Here is a 17,093-nt window from a genome sequence, read left to right on the forward strand (position 1 = left end):
TACTTCTTGTAAGAATTTAATTCTTCCTTTAATATAAATAAGGCAGCATGAAACACCGAGAGCCCTGCTGCTCTCTGCTTCAGAAGCAGCTTTGCTGCATAAAGACCCCCATTTCCCCGCTGAGTTGGCATCTCTGAATAAACAAGAGGCCAGAAGGTTATTTTTCAGTGAACTTTCTTCTGGGAGCCAAGGGAGGTTCAGGCTTGGTCCTGGCTTCTGGAGGCTGGTTCCTGGCTGTGGGGTCTCCTCCAAGCACAATAAGATACGGATGAAGGAGGGGGGAATGCAAGGCACGGGCAATAATAAATATGGAAATTCAACCCGACTCTGGAAACAAGTCCCAACTGAATGGGGGGCCTGGGGCTACTGTTGGGGGCCACGTGGTCACGCCCCTTCCCTGCAGCCCCAGCCGCCAGTCTGTGCAGTCTGACTCCGGCTCACACGGAAGGGTTCCTACAGGTTTCAGTGTTCCATCACAGCCCAGCCTGCTGCGAGTAAACCCTGGCAGGCAAACCGGTTGTCCATCTTCCAGAGCCCCTGGGGCCAAGTGAGAGGACCTCTGGGGTCAGGACAGGATCCTCTGCAGCTCATGGTGAGCCTGACAGCCTGGTGGACCGGGTAGGCTGTTCAGCAGGCATGGCCGGCTTAAACCCTGGAGGGGAACCCAGGTGCTGGTGCCGGCGCCCTCATTCTTGCCTCCCCCTCGGCTTGGTGTAAGGGTTACTGAGGCAATGCCATGAGAGGAACTCCCAAAGGGCCAGTGAAGCCACAGGTGGAGGAGGAGTGGCTTCCCAACCCCCCTAAACAGGCCTGGAGACAGGCCAGCGCCTACCACAGGCTCTGGCACCTGCCCAGTGACCGGGGCCCCTGGCTGCACTGAGGTGACCTCTCTGGGGTTTGGGGGCTGGGTCTGCACTACCGTCCCTGTGTGCTCCCAGTCAGCTGAGCCTCTCCGGGTCTTGGTCATCTGTGTGGCTGGCAAGGCCCCTTCCAGAAAAGAGGGTTCTGTGCAGTGAGGGAGCCCCACTAGAGAGAGCAAGTCTTGGGGCCAACAAATGGAGCTGGGTCTCCCCTGGCCTCCAGGCACTCCTCCTTTGGGACCGAGACCCTGCTGAAGAAAACTCAGGGCTACAGCATCTGTCACTTCTCAGCTCTGCAACTTTCTCTAAACCGGGCATCAGAGGTCAGGCTGCGAACCAGACCAGAGTACCCTGGGTGTAGGTGCTATCCTTTATCCCACTCACCCTGTGTCTCTTGGAGCTTCCACCTTCGGTATCTGCCCTCCCCCACCACGTGGAGACCCGGCTGTGGCGAGAATACAGAGGGGTGAGGGGCCGTGGAGCTTGTACCCTGCACGGTGTGTGGCATCCACAGAGTTCAGCACACTGGGGGAAGGGGTGGGGTGAGGGGGTGCACCCTGAGATGTGTAGCTGAAAAAGCGGCCACATGAAACTTCTCTCTGCCACCAAGTACCCACTTCTGTGCAACAGAGACACTGGCCTCCTGGGGCCTCAAATCTCTACCTGGTCTTTTTTCCAAATAGCTTAAAAAATGGCAGCTGCAGTTAGATTCCTGTTTTGCAGGCTGTGGACAGAAGGTTGCACATTCCCACGGCTGTCCCTATTAGTGCCTTGGGTGCAGATGGCCGGGGCCAAGAGTGACTGGAAACAGGGTGCAGGGTCTTAACATGCTACCCTGTCAGCCCTCCTAGAGATCGTCTATTGATATCCAAGTAAAGACTGGACCTAGGAGGTAAAAACTGCACTCAAATCGATGTTTGTGTTGTCTTTAACTTAGTGTCCCTGGAGTACTTCATCATCCTCTTGGCCATTTGTGGTGATCCAAAAGTAAGCTGCAGGGCGTCCACCAAACCCAGACCGTAACCTCACCAGTAGGCCCCAGTTGGCATGAAAGCAAACCAGCTTCCAGTGTGGGATTCTTTCCTCCGGGCTGTAGGGCCTGGATTCCCTGGTGGGCTGAGGCTCCCAACAAAGCCCACTGTTTTCCCAGGACAGGCCCTGTAGACACTCCCAGAGGTGTGGACATGTGGGGTGTCCTGCACCCCGGCCCTCTGGGTCCTGGATACTTTACAAGACAACAGCTTTTGGGGGCAGGCTGCCATGGTCTGAGGGGATATGTAGGGAATACTCGCTAATGAGCACTGGGGCGTTCTTCAGCATCTCATAGAAGGAGTCCACCGTCTTCCGGTAGAGACTTCGCTGCAGGACGAAGGGCCGGAAGAGGTTGAGAGGCTCGGCCCTGCGAACGGCCTCAGGGAGTCCCATGGCATTGGGCGCCTTGCGGTTGCCAATGAAGAAGTGAAGGAGCTTCTTCTCCAGCAGGCTCTTCTCCAGGAATCGGAGCAGCTCGTGCAGGCGAGCATTGAGCTGCCCGGCCTCCCAGTCGGCGGGCCGCCGGGAGACCAGCAGGTGCAGGAGGGCTGTCTTGAGGTGGTAGTTGCTGAGCCCACTGGGGCCAGTCAGGCGGCTCTGCTTGGACAGCAGGAAGGAGGCGATCTGCAAGCAGCTGAGGTGACAGGCACCCTCAGGCAGCGCCTTCGACGTCATCCTGAGGAACTGTCGCTCGTAGACGGCAAAGGACAGGAGCCAGTCAGTGCTGGATGCCGGGGCGTCCCCAGAGGGCTCCCTGGGAAGGTGTGAGACAAAGTACAGGTCCGAGTCGTCACACTGGATCACGGGAATCAGGTTGAAGGGCATGAACTTCCCTGAGCGGAACCTGATCTTGAGGGACCCAGGGGAGTCCAGCTGACCAAATGCCAGGTCGAACTCGTATTTGTGGGCAATGCGGTGCCAGGCTCTGGTGAGGGCCGTCTGGAACCATTTCATGACCTGCATCGCGTCCAGGTATGGGGCGCCTCTGGCACACAGCAGGGTTTCCACCTCGCTGCCTGGCCGCGCCAGGCTCTTCTTGCCGTGGAGGAGACACAGCATGTCTTCCCCGAGCTTGGTCTTGTCGCAGATGCAGCCCAGGGGATCCTCGTCGGCCCGGACCACCTTGATCTGGCCGTAGCCCTGGCGATCCAAGGGCACGGAGTGGCGGGAGCAGCAGAGCTCTGAGTGGAAGTGGTAGGGCTCGGGGGGCATGAAGGGCACGAAGAGGTCGCACAGCAGCGGCCTGTCCACCTGCCAGTTCTCATACATGCTGTCCACGCCAATGAAGTCCTCCACCTCCATGTCTGTGTCGCGGTTGCAGAGGCTCCTCAGGGCCTCCAGCAGGTCATCCACAAAGCCTTCCACAAACTCCCGGGTGCGGGCCGCGTCAGCCGTGGCCCCCCGGATGCAGCGCTCATAGAAGTGGTCGAGCGTGCCCTTGTTGGGCAGGATGAGGCCCCGGAGTGGAGCACCCTCCAGGCCGGGCAGCTCATCCTCATCCCCGCCCGGGCACTCGGGTGAAGGCGCGTCCTGGTGGTCCTGCCGCCACACCTCGATCACCAGGAAGAGGATCATGCACAGGGTGCTCCACAGGTCCCAGGCCGTGCGGCTCTCGTTCTGCTGCTGGCCTTCCTCCGCCACCCGCTCCAGCGCCTCCTTCTCCGCCGCCAGCTGGGCCACCTCCTCCTCCAGCCGCAGCTGCTCAAGCTGCAGCTTCTCCTGGTGTGCCTGCATCTTGCGGATGATCTCCTCCTCGTTCTCGGGGACCGTGGCGTTCTCCCGCGGGAACAGCAGCGGGTGGTTGATGATGGCTGTCACCACCACCAGACACACTCGGAAGAGCCCCAGAGCCATGGCTGCAACTTTCCTGTCACACAGAGACACAGATCAACGGTCACACCCAGCGTCTCTCCGTGAGGCTTCTTCCCCGGACCCTCACACCAACCCCTGCCCCATGGAGCTGGTGAATGTTTCATGGCTCTTCTCCCACCCAACCCGCGGTCTCCTTGTGTGCTTCCGTGGAGCCTTGGAAGAAAGAACTGCAAAGAGTCCCACACCAGCAATCCTGGCTGAGCAACCCACAGAGATGGCCCTGTTTCTGTCTTCCCAGGTTTTCCTCTCTCTGGCAGGAGCAACCCACTTTCCCCAGCAGTCAACCATTTTCTGCTCCCTGTCCTATGGCTTGGGTGGATAATTCCATCCCGGCTCCAGGGAGGAACATACAACTCAGGCCCAAGCTACTCCCTGCCCCGACAGTGTGGATTCAGTGAGGAGCAGAGGACCTCACTGGGGCCAATGGGAGGGAGGCCCAGGTAGGATTTGTTGGGGCCGTTGGGGAGAAAGACTTGCCCTGTGGCCTTCGTTTGCCAGGGAACAAGATTATAGCTGCCGGTGGCTCTCCAGCTGCCTCAAAGGGGGGACTGCTTGAGAAAGATGCCAACATAGACAAAAGCAGACTCTCTGGATCCATTGCCTCTGGACTTTTAAAATCATATAAATCAATGATTTCTTATGCTTTGTTTCTATCGGTTTGAGTCATTTTTCTATCACTTCAACCCATCTCCCCCCACTGAATTCCTTGTGGCAAAGGGGTCTTTCCTCAATGCAGTAAAGCCTAGTGGTTGAGAACAAGAAGGCTGAGTCCCAAGTAATTAGCTGTGTGACCTTGGGCATGTCAACACATCTCTCTGAGACCCAGTGTCCTTACTGTACAAGAGGAAAGCCACGGTAGCCACAGGGTCACAGTACTGATGGATGCCGTGACCTGTGAAAGTGCGTACACAGCAGTGGATGGTGAACAGCATATATTCATCCAATAGCAAGTGCTGTTGAAGCAGTTTTGGGCCCTTGTCTTCCCCCGCTGTAAACCTCTCCTGATATGTGAGGCCTCACCCCAAATACAGACACTGACCTCCTGGCCTTCTCCTTGGTAGAGCTCTCCCCAGGGCCATCTTGGAGACAACCAGAGTGACTGAGCCATTGGATTTGCTCTCATGAATCTTCTAAACTTTAAATCTGACTTCTTAGTGTGAAGGGCAATACTCCATTCCTCCAGGACAAATGGAGTTTTAGATCTCAAGCGACTTTTAGGGAAGAGCTAACCCCATTCAATCCTGGGAATTTGTTAGACACGCAAAACCTTGGCCCCATCCCAGACCTACTGAACCAGAATCTGCATTTTAATACCATCCACATTAAAGTCTGAGCCTTCTATTACACCCTCTCCTCTCCTAGGCAGGAAGCTTGAGAAGTAAAAACGGGCCTTTTCCATACTTGCCCTGCTCCCCCTGCCTGGGACCTCAGCTAGGAGGGCAAATGGCCAAATGAGGTCGTTGTCAGACAACAAAAAACACAGAGGGCTCCCCTGGCCCCCTGTATGCCAACACATGCTGATAGGAGCTTTTCCACTTTGCTTGAGCCCTATTTCTTAACCTTCAACTTGCACCCTTATAACCACTTGTTCGGGTTCTTACCCTAATGGTGCCAAGGAACAGGTATGTGTCATCAGGTAAATAAAACCTCTGCAGATTCTGGCCAGCAGTGCCAGGATGTACACGACCCGAGTTGCCACACTTGGGAAAAGCCCGCTGCTCAGATGTGACTCCATCCTAGACACAGCTGGACACGCAAGCAGGAACCAAAAGAGGGGTCCGCCTGCAGCCGAATTCAGTGTGCACACACACTCAGGCCTCAGGGGTGCACTTGAGGAGACGGAGGACAGGAGAAAGTGGAGGAAGTCAGACCGGAAGGTGGGCGGGCTGAGGAAAAAGGACAGGGGGCAGCTAGCCAGCTTTTCTTCCCCAAGACCAGGAGCAGTGTGCTAGAGAACTGCAGGAACAGGTCAGCCCTGGTTTCCACATTAGAGACACATCAATGGAAAGTTTTGCCAGGGTGGTCCAAGCCTGGCTTATTAACACGGGTCAGGGTTTTAAGATAAAGGTGTGCTAACAGGCAGAGCACCAGGCAACAGCCAGTTAGCAGGTAATTTGGGGGTGTTGAGGACCTTGAGGGCCCCTGTACTACAGGCCACCTTGGGCACAGCAGGCCCTGACAAGTCACAGTAATAATCCTGGGCAACCCCTGACCCGGGAGGTTAGTCTTCATGTGAACTCAGGATAGGCTGCTACCGAGTGGGCAATGGCACCATTGTCAAACCTTAAGACTGGGAAGTCTTCCTCCTCCCTCCCCAACAGCTTCCACAGGGCTACCTGTGTGCATCCTCGGGCCCTGTTCAAGGGCTGTAATGGCCTCCTTGTACTGTGACAGACAAGGTTCAAAGCTCCAAATGAACTGGAGCCATCGACTCTGTGTGCAAGGGGTTAAGAGGACGGATTCCAGAGTAGACAAGACAGAGCCCAGCACATGCTATGTGACCTTGGACAAACAACTCAACTTCTTAGACCCTCAGTCTCTTCATCCATAAAATAGCAATAATATCTGCCGTTGCAAAGCTTGAACGAGGTAATGCATATAAAGCACTTAACCAAAAAAAAAAAAAAAAAAAAAAAAGCTCTTAGCTTTCCTCAGAGCAAGTTTTCTTATAAAAGTGTAGCTGTGAAGTGATGGGATGGGGAAACACAGTGAACCTGCCTGCAGGGGTTCCTGATGGGCCACACAGATGCCTCTACAAGGTACTCAGGAGGATGCAAGCGGCCCACAGTACCACGGACAGTTGGACAGCTGTAGGGTTACAAGACTTGCTGGGAGCCTGAGGGAGAGGGTGACAAAGTGGAAAGAGCCTGGGCTATAGAAGCAGACAGGCTTGGGTTTGAAACTTTACTCCTTGCTGAGTGGTCTTGCTTCTCCAGGACTCCACTGCTTTACCCGTGAGATGGAGCTAACAGCAGACCCTCCTTCACAGGGAGGTTGAGTTAAGGGAGATAATTCATCTCAGGTGCTTGGCACAGAGTAGATGCCCTACAGCATCAGGGCCTTCCCCTTAGGCCTCTGCAGGCCTCTGTTTTCTCACCTGCTAAGCACACCCTGCCAAGTCCTAGGAGTGCGGAGCAAAGCACGCTCAAAAGTGCTGTGAAAGCACAAAATGCTCCCCCAGTATTGCTGTCCCTTGGCATGCCACTCTGCCCACCCTGCCCTCCAGCAAAGGGGAGAAGCCTCTGGAGGCCTGGATCCTCCCGGAGGTGGAGTTCTGACTCAGTCCTTACTTAAACCGCAACTCCCTCCCAGGGATCAGATGAGGTATAATTTTGCTTTTAACGTGTGGATAGGCCGGCTCTGCCTATGGCACCCTAAGGGATGGCGAACAGGCCGTGGCCGCTCAGTGCTCACTAGATGGGGCCGGGGTGGATCCTCTACTTTTCCTCCCCAAAACAAACCAAAGGGAACACTGCCCTGGGGCCACTGGGCCAGAAGAATGAGAAGGAACCAGAGTGGTGTGAGTCTTGTTGGAGACCACAGGGACAGACAGGTATCTGGGAGCCTCTCCCAGAGCCATGGATATATATGTGCGCCTCCCCCACCCTTCCCAAAGGGCCCCTTTCCCCCAATTTGAAAACTGTCCACCTCTGCATTGGCCCAAGGCTCTCAGCTCTACAAGGCTGCCCCAGGCATGTGGTCCAAGACATCGATTGGGTTTGGCTTGAAAATTAACTTGGGTTCCTCTGAGGGCTTTTGTCTGTCTGCTTGCCAGGAAGCCAGCAGGAAACCTGCTGAGTTCCTCTCCACCACTGCCCTTGCCTACAGAGTGCAGTGGCCCATGCAGGTCACAGCTAAACTTAGCCTGGCAAAGGGCCAGGGTCACGAGGCAGCAGGGGCTGGGCAGAAGGCTGCAGGTGGTCAGCCCAGACTAATGGTTTTCTCAGACCCTTATTCTGAGCCCGGCCGGAAGCCTCAGACTCTGGGGGAGAAACCCCAGATGCCTTCTCTATTCCCTGGGGTCTGTCACTCCTGCATCCCCCCACCCCCACAATCACAGCTTAATCCAATGAATGCCACTAAGAGTTGTCTAATAGATATATGCTTCTGTTTATCAAGCCCTCACTAGGATGTGCTGGGTGCACAGTGCCCCTGCCCCCCATAACCTTCTACGTGGTGGGTATTATCCTGGTTTCACAGATGGATTAACCAAGCCCAAGAGACAAAGAAATTTTCTAGCCACACTACGAGAAAAGGCGCAGCCAGGTTGAGATGCAGTCTGTTCTGCGTGCTTCCACTTGCACAGCCCAAGTTCTTTCCACCCTGCTATGTTTACAAAGCACCTACTACGTGCAAGGACCATGCTGGATGCTGCAGGGCCCTCACAGATGAGGGCAGCATGATCCCAGGCGGGAAGAACACCACAGTTCATGAGCGGAGGCAGACAGCCACCCGGGACTGTCACAGAACAGAATGAGCTGCGGGCATAAATGGTACATGAGCAGTAGACCACTAAAACGCAGAGGGAGAGAGTTTCGTTTCTGTTCTTTGGGGGCTCCTCCTTGTCTGTGGACCTTCCCTGTGCTCACTGGCTGGGGAGATGTGGGTGTGCAAGCCCTCGGCTCCATATCCACCCAGTACCCTCCTTCCAGACAAATTCCTACAACAAACCTGAAGCAGTGAGAGCCTGTGTCCGGCCCCACGTGTTCATCAACACCCCTTCTGCCCCACCAGCTGCCTACCCCCACCCAGAGCTAGCTGTCTGTGGCTTCAGCAGCAGGGGTGCCCAGGACCCATTTCTCAGCAGCCAGCAGTCCCCTGGGACGGTGGTTCTCAAAATATGGTCCCCACTAAGCAGCACTGCAATCACCTGGGGACTTGTTAGAGATGCAAATGTTCAGGTGCAATCTCAGACCTGCTGATCAGAAATTCCAAGGCTGGGGCCCAGCACCTGGTGTCTTAACAAGCCCTTCGCGGGTGGGTTCCAGTGCCCACTCAAGTCTGAGAACCAGCCCTGCCCAAGCCAGGCAGGTCTCCAGGGAAGAGAAAGGTGTGGCTCCTGCAGTGTCACGGCAGCCCCGACCTGCAGCTCGCCAAGACCTTGCCCCACGCCCAGCCTGTCAGGTGCAATTAGCTGTGCTAATTACAACAGCAAAAGTGGCCCAGTCCCTGGCGTCATCTTCAGAGCTGAAAGGAACAGCTGAGGTCGTTTCTTTATGAAACAAAATGAAGGAGGTGGGTTGGTGGCAGGAGAAGCCACCTGCAGTCCAGGCCCCATGGGGTTACTGGGCCCTATCCCACTGCTTAGGCTCTGCACCCTCTGAGGAGGCAGGGGCCAAGGGAGACCAAGCTGTTGGTAAGTTTGGGCTGAACCCCTACTGTGTGCCTGGTCTTGTGCAGGTACAAGGTACACAGTTGTTTGGGAGAAATAAAGCCACAAATTTAATAAAGTCAGAATTCAATGTTGTACTCATCTAAGCCCCATTTTATAGATGAGGAAACTGAGACCTAGAGAGGAGGCATGCCCAACGAGGAGGGCAGGGTGGAGGTGGTCCCGGTAGGCATCACCCTGTGGACCCTCACAGGGGTTCCCGCACAGACCGGAGAGAAGTGGTGCTTCTACTTCTGCCAAAATTGACAAGGCTGAGCACTCTGCATGCATTTTGTCATTTGATTTTCAGAACATTAGTCAGGTAGCTGCAACATCCTATTTTGTGACGAGACTGACGACAGAAAGGTCCACTGTGTGACTTCTAAGACTCCCTGTCTGCAGTGAGTCTGTCCCCCTCCTTCTGCTCTCCCTCCAACCTCCCAGGGCATGAGCCCTACCACCTGCCAGGCATCACTGCCAAGGACGACTGCCCAAATCATCCAGGTTGGCTGTGCCCCGAGTTTCCCAGACCTTGAGGAAACAGGAGTGTAAGGCTGAATGCAGAGCACGAATTTGACCCTGAGTCTTTGTGGTGGTTTGGGCCCCATGAGCACGCAGTCTGTCTGAAGCCCTGGGGGGTTCTCCTCCCGTGTCTGGCCTGTCTCACCTGTGACTGCACGCCTCCCTCTAGCAGAGCCCACACTGCACACTGGTGTCAGACAAGCTTCCCTGCCCAGCCCAGGGGCATCTTCATTCAGGGCCAGCTCAGGGGCCCCTCCTTTGGGAGCCTGCCCCTTGGTGCAGGCCACCTTCCTGCTCTTCCCTTGTGTCACTTCACCCACCAGGCCCTGCCTTCCTGGCTAGTTTCAGGAAGTTCCGAAACTGAATGTCCTCCTGCCTCCTTCAGCACCCATTGCAGGTGCCCGGTATGTTGGAGCGGACTTGATCACGTATTAGGGAGGAGACGGCCGCTGCCGGAGCGATGTATCTCCACAACCTCTTTCCTCGTCACCTAACTCAGGGCCGGGGAGAGGGGCACAGACAGACTCAGCAGAGATGGCCCCCACCCTTCCAGGAGAAGAGTCCTCTGCAGGAGAGGAGAACGGCCTCACCAAGCGCATCTCTTGCTTCGGTCCCTCTTTGCCTGCACCTCCATGGGGGTGGGGACAGGGGAAGGGCTGAGCAAGGGGCTGGGCCAAGGTGGCCTCAGGCCTGGGTAAGACAGGGAGCGGCAGGCAAAGAAAGGAAGTGAGGAAAGAGGAAGGAAGCGGCCCAACAAAGCATCCTTGAGAAAGTGGGTAGGGGGGGTGAGGTTCTAGGCCCCAGTGCCTCCTCTTCTCAGTGTCCTCCCAGCCACACCCATCACCTTCCACCCACCCCTCCCCCACAGCAGGACCTTTGCCTTGGCCTCTAGCCAGGCTCACCTTCCTCCCGCCTGCCACCCTCATGGCCCCTGGGTCCCCTCCCTTATCACCTTTCAGTCACCCTTCCTGAAGGCAGGGGTTGTAAGACCACATGTGGGGGACGGGGGTGGAGAAAGACCCCCCACAGAAAATGGGCAAGGCTGCAGAGGCTGCACATCTAAGGGATGGGGATGGAGTGGATGGAGTCGCACAAGCTTTATCTAAAGGCCAGAGCCGTTACATCCCATGTTCCGTGTGCCAAGAATGGCGTGATCTCGTTTTTTTGTTTTTTTCCCCCAAGAGATTTGGGGATTTTATCCCAAGATAAATCTGAGATCTGGATTTTATCAATATCCCTCAATTTTACATTTGTCGGGTGCTATTTCAAAAATTCTTTGAAAACCATGGAAGCCAAATAAAATGCCAGCAGGCCACCTAAAGCCTGTGGGCCCTGGTCCACAGGCCCCTTTCTCCTGTCCAGTTCCCCTTCCCCCCCATTAAGCATCCCTCAAGGCTGCCCTTGACCCTGGGACTCCTTACTCTTCCCCCTCAGCAGTACCAGCACCTACTATTTCCTCTGTGAACAGGACTTCCTGAAATAGTCCCCTCGGCTCAATATTTGTCCCCAGTGTCTCCCAGTCGTCCCAGCAGCCACCCTCTGAATAATCATACCCGGCATTTATGGGGGTTGGCTGTGTGCCAAGCCTGTGCCAGGGATTTACATAAAGGGCTTCCCCACAGCCTCTCCAGGAACTAGAAGAAAATAGAGACTCTGTAGCTTAATGGGTATGCACTAAGTAGCACCTGGTATTACTGTCTGAGGTCTGTGGTCTCCTGGACTGGAGAACCGGATCCCCACTGTCCCCCCAACCCCGCTGCCAATCCAGGGGAGACCCATACTGACTGAGCAGAGATCTGGACTAGGAAGAAGCAGGGGTCAACACTGGGTCCTGGTAGGGGTAGGGGAGAGGGCAGAGAGGAGAGGTACCCCCCACCCCTCCACGCCCAGTGGAGAGCCCGTGGCAAAGTTTACACTGTGAGGGGAGAGGTCTTCTCCCCAAGGTAAGGTCTGTTGTCTTTGCCCCATGGCCACATTGGCCAGACTCACAGTGGGTGCCCAATCACACCGGCCAAAGTGCTAAGTTTCCTCAAGGCCTACTTCTGGAAGAGGAAGGGGTTTCCAAAAAGTCACCAGGATGCCAACCCCATTCCCTGGTCCTGGGACATGCAGCTGGCCAGCCCGAGTGCAGGAGGGACAGGGGCCTGGACTCCGCGGATGTGGGTGGGAGAGCCCACATCCTTCCTGTTCCCGCTCCTCCATCGGCAGCTCATGTGCATCCCTTGGCACGCAACGGACGGGGACGGCAGGGAAGCCATCAATCTCCCAGGAAGGACACGGTGTCCTTCCGCCCAGCCATGCAGCCTGATGCCGATGCCCCCACAGCACGTCATGGGAAATCACAGCGTCCTGGGACAGACAGGCCGAGGCTCAGCATCTCACAGGCTAAGGCATGGCAGTGAGGCTTGCAGGCCACAGAGACAGGAAGGGGCTCCCCCAGCAGCCGTGAGTCTGGGCCCACATCCAGCTTTCTCTCGTCTGTGCTCCCCAGGGCATCTCGAATCCAACATTTGCTGCAGTGTCTTGAATGGTGGCCCTCAAAAACATAAATCCATGTGCTAACACCGAGACCCTGTGAATGTGACTTTAGTTGGAAGGAAGGGTCTTTACAGATGTAATTAAATTAAGGATCACGGAGACGAGCTGGCCCGGGATTACCCAGGTGGGCCTACAATCCAGTGACAAGTGTCTCTTAAAACAGAAAAAGAGCAAAAGGACACAGGAGAAGGTAACAGAAGGCAGAGGCAGAGGCTGAAGGGAAGCTGCCAGGCCCGGATGGCCTGGAACCACTGGACGCTGGGCGGGGCAAGGAGGTATCCCCTCTTGCAGCATCCGGAGGCAGGGTGGCCCTGCGGCGACCTTGATTTCAGACTTTGGGCCTCCAAAGCTGTGAGAGGATCATTTCTGTTGTTTCACCACCCAGTTTGTGGTGTTCTGTCAAAGCAGTCTTGGGAGACGAACACAGTCTCAATGCACAGTGCAGCTTCCTTGCCCCACCCAGCTCTGACACAGCCTTTGCTCCTCGCCTAAACTCGGAGCTCCCCACCCCAGCTGGCACGGACCTTTGCAAACAGCAACTCTGAGCTGTAATTCCCAGCCACCCTCGGTGGCCTCTGCCCTGGAGGTCTCCCTTCCCTCATTTCAGTGGGTTCCAGTTTCCATGTGACACAGGTCAGAGCTTTGAGACGATGTTCAGGGCCTGGCCCCACCCAGCCTTGGGGGACGCCTCAGTTCCCTTCCTACTGGCTCTGGCTGATTCAGATTACTGACTGTCCCCCAAACACCTCCTGCGCTGCCCCAAATTCCCTACACCGCGTCCACACCATGCAACCAAAACCCTGCCGGACAGTCCTCACACGAGTCCATCTCAGAAACTGCTTCCAAGAGCCTTCCTGAATCCTCTCCACCCTCAACTCCTGAGAGAAATCTTTCTTGAAAGGGACACAGAACAAAGTTGGGGGAGGCGGGAGATGGCATATTTATTAAGTCCCTCTGAGCGCAAGCAAGTCTGGTGCCTTGTGTCTGGTGCAAGGCATCTCCAGAGACGTCCCATGGCGGGTACCCCACAATGCCTGCTCCCCTGCCTCTTAGCTCGGCTCATCGGTGCAGCGGCCCCAATGCACAGGCAGGAGCCCAAGGTGCTGAGAGGTAGGGCAGTTGCTCAAGGTCTCACAGACTAAGAGCAGAGGGGCCAGGCACCGCCGTCTCCCAGGTTTACCCCACCCGCACCTCTGTCGTAGTGAGCTCCCTGAGCTCTGGTCTTATCCCACTGCTTCCAGCCCTGCCTGCTCATGCGCCAAGGACACGTGCGATCCTGGGGACCCACCAGCGTGCTCACATCCTGCACTCTAGAGACCCCCGCTTTCAAAAGAAGGCACCACACGCACCCTCCATTCTTAGGAAGGATGCATTTCCTACAGCAAGCAGGTGTGCACCAAAGCATGTCCCTTGATCCCGGATTCCCATCTCAGACTTCTGGCCCTGAAATCATAGGGGCACATGAACAATGGGAACACAGAGCTAACCATCTCTCACAGTGAAGCAGCCCTCATACACCGTCAGATGCTGACTTGGCTTGAGCTAATATTTCTCAGAATTTCCCTCTGCCTCGGGGCCCCATCTCGCCCACAAGAGCACCGGCTGGGAGGGAGCATGAACACCCACCTCAGGCAGCGATGCCATGATGCCACGGCTCCCCAGACTTGTCCCCCTCCTCTCCCTCTACCCGTGTCCTCTACAGCCCCTGCCCCCAGGCAGCGAACGCTCAGACACTTTGGCTGTGGGGCAGGGATGGGGGGAAGGCAGGCTGCAGGGACAGAAAGCAGGCTCCGGACAACAGCAAACATGCTGGCTCAATGCGGAGGGTATTCAAGGGGGCTGAGCAGGAACCAGAGAGAAAATACAAAGGAAAACAAAGTGGAGACAAAGCCCTCCCTTGGCCACCCTGCCTCCCCTCTCACAGATGAGCTGGGGATGGGTGGAATGAAACAGACTGCTGGGCGCCACCTCCCTTGTGATCCCTGGATGAGAACAAAGAGAGACCTGCTCACAAAGACAACCTGGCCTTGCAGGCAAGGGCAATGGCCCCCAGGACTTTTCCATGGCCACAGAAAGGCCAGTTCCCCGTCCCACCCTCCCCATCCTGCCGCCTCTTACTCACGTCCTGGCTTGAGGGATTCTGGCCCCCACACAGTGAACAGGCCGTTCTCCCACCCGGGTCCTCTGTGGCTTGGGCGGTACCTGACACAATGCCTGGGCCCCAGCTGGGCTGGAGAGAGGGGGAGAGGGGTGGGGAGGAAGGGAAGAGCGCTGGGCCTCCTGTACGTATGTGTGTACACACACACACACACACACACTCTCTGTGCCTGCAAAGATCTAAAACCCCTTTCATCTTAATAAAGGGGAACAGCAAGAGACACAAAGAGAAGACGGAGGCCAACCCAGTCGTAAAAAACTTAAGAGTCTGTGGCAGGCCTCTGTGCTGCTGCAGGAACCCGGGCTGAACACCAGAGCCAGAGTTAGCCTGCCTTCCCCCACCAGGGCCGCCACAGTCAGGGCCAATCAGTTCTCCCCGTCCCGGAAAGCAGAGGGCCGAGACCATAAGGCCAGGAACAGTTGGCAAAATCACCCCCGGAATCATCTAGGACTGCACAGAGTCCCCTTCCCTGTGAATTACACAAAATGACATCCAGCCACAGGGATGGACTGAAGCCTGAGCCCTGCCCTGGTTTCTGCCCGGGGCTGTGCCTGGCACATAGTAGGTGTCCCCAAACAGGTACAGCAGGTACGTGCGGGTCAGGCTGGGGCAGGCAGCAAGCAGACACTGACAATGCCAAGTTCACAGGACACACTCCACCCCGAGGCCACCCAGAGAGAAACAGCCCAAGGCTCTTCAGTTCAGAAGAGCTTAACGCTTTGTAGAGGCTTAGTGTACAGGGGCAATGGAGCCAAGGTCTAGAATCAGAAGGCCTGGGTTTGAGTCTCAAGTCTCTCACTTGTGGTGACAATAGTACTTCCTCGGCATGGTAGTCACATACGTGGTCGTGCTCCGTAAAGGACGTTGTTATCTTGGTGTTGGTATGGGTCTGTCTCTTTTGATTTGTTAAGTCCTGCATCTTAGGGAATCCTCTAGGGACGGTGGGGGGGGGGGGGGGTGGTGTCGGTCAACATCCCTGCAACACTCCAGAAGCCTGGGGACTTAGTCTGGTTGTCTCCTAACCCCCCTGTTGCTTTGAAAGACCCCAGAGGCTGCCACAGAGGGAGAGCAGGAAGCTTGGCCCCTGGGGAGACTGCAGCTCACCCCCCACTGCCACCCCCTTCTGGCAGCATCAATAGAGACAGCGCCTCCACCCCTTCTGAGCACCTAGAAGGAGAAACCAATGCTGGTCCCTGATGCCTGGGCATTAAAGAGAGGTGCAGGCCATCCACAAACACCTGCTGAATGGATGAAGTCAGGACCGGGGAAAACCCTCACTGCGTTTACTCCCAGGAGCAGGAATCTGAAATGGGAGTGGAGTGGGAGATCCCTGATGAAGTAACTGGTAAGTTTTTGTTTTTGTTTTTGTTTTTTTCCTTGGGAGGCACTCTGCAGTCAGAAAGTTAGCAAAGTGCTAACAGTTGTTAAGCGCCTTGGGAAATGTGAGCAAAACCCCTTGCAGATGCAGCCCTGGAGACAGACCTCAGCGGCCTCAGGTCTGGACGGCCTGCATCTAACTGCAGGCTGACTCACCACCGATGTTTACCGAGAAGATGACCCAACCCAGGAGTGAACCGTTTATCTGACCCTCAGCTGCCTCTGCCCTTGACACCCACTTCCTTGCTTCAGACTCTTATAGAAATGTAAGATAAATGGAGGGTTATAGGGTTCAAAGCAAATTAAGTAAGAGAAGTAGCAGAGGAGCAACCCTTGAAGAGTGGCAAGCCGTTCTCCCTTTCTGGAAAAAAAGACAAGCAAGCCCCATGGCCCTGACACCCCATGGGGGGATTTAGAAAATAGTGACCAATGTGTAACATTTATTGACATTTTAGCATTGTGCAAGAGGCTTTACGTGAATCATCTTCATAATAAACTTCCAAAAGAGGCACTATCCTCATTTTACAGATAAGGAAACTGAGGCACAGAGTGGTGAGGCCACTAGCTCAGGATTGGGGCTGGGATTTGAACTCAGGACTGATTTAAGCCTCTGGTCTTCCCATGATGCTGTGCTGCTCAGTGACCTGGTATCTGTGAAATATTACAGTGCACCTATGGGCTTTCCTGTACTGTTTTGGAAAGAAGGTGACAGTTTAGGTGAAATCTGGGCATGAAGCAGGGAATCAGACTTAATGAGCTTTCAAAGCTCCTCCCACCCAGAGATTCTGGGAGTGTGACTTGGGATGTCTGAGACCACTATTCACCCGAAAGAACGGTGCATTGGGAAAAGGGGGTGATGGCCCTCCTGGCACTGGGTAGTGTGTTTTGGTGGGAGGCATCAGGGAGAAAGTGGCATTTTGGGGGCAGCACGCAGTGGGGGAGCTGAGGGATCCCTCATTCTCTTCCTCTCCAGTCCAGGCTCGCCTGGCTGTGGTCCTGCCCCTCTGGAACAAAGTCTCAGTGAACAAAGGACCTTTTCATGAACTTCAGGCGGGTCCCCTGACTACTTCTAAGGTTATTGAAACAGGCTCCCAGGAGAATAGTCTGTTAACAGCACATGGTTTTGTGCCAACAAGCAGGACTCAAATTATGACAACACCCTCCCTATGGTTTGGTGCAGGTTGGAAGGAGACTTTCCTGTATCCACCGCAGGGGAATGACATGGGGGAGAAAGCAGGAGCAGCCCAGGATAGCTCCAAAGTGCAGCCCCCTCCCAGGCAGTGAGCGTCCCACCAGGTCATTCACCTGGAAGTGAGTCATTTGAAAATTGTGGCCTTGGTACTTTTTCCAGGACTTCCATCTG

General features: G+C 55.5%; 1 protein-coding gene across 2 annotated transcripts in view; it reads right to left on the bottom strand.

The window, feature by feature from the left end:
* The window catches only part of LOC123577043 (inositol 1,4,5-trisphosphate receptor interacting protein), a 23,688-nt gene continuing 6,595 nt past the window's right edge, over window positions 1–17,093 (bottom strand). The window contains exons 1-2 of one of the 2 annotated variants that reach the window (XM_045438817.1): window positions 14,318–14,417; window positions 1–3,759 (exon numbers count right to left, since the gene is read on the bottom strand). In XM_045438817.1, coding sequence (XP_045294773.1) covers window positions 2,088–3,746 — 1,659 coding nt within the window. In that variant the 5' untranslated portion in view covers window positions 3,747–3,759; window positions 14,318–14,417 and the 3' untranslated portion in view covers window positions 1–2,087. Of the gene's footprint in view, window positions 3,760–14,317; window positions 14,418–17,093 lie in introns of those variants that run through there. The other variant, XM_045438816.1, reaches the window with a different exon arrangement.

Source organism: Leopardus geoffroyi, chromosome D2, assembly GCF_018350155.1.
Source record: "Leopardus geoffroyi isolate Oge1 chromosome D2, O.geoffroyi_Oge1_pat1.0, whole genome shotgun sequence".
Taxonomy (NCBI): domain Eukaryota; kingdom Metazoa; phylum Chordata; class Mammalia; order Carnivora; family Felidae; genus Leopardus; species Leopardus geoffroyi.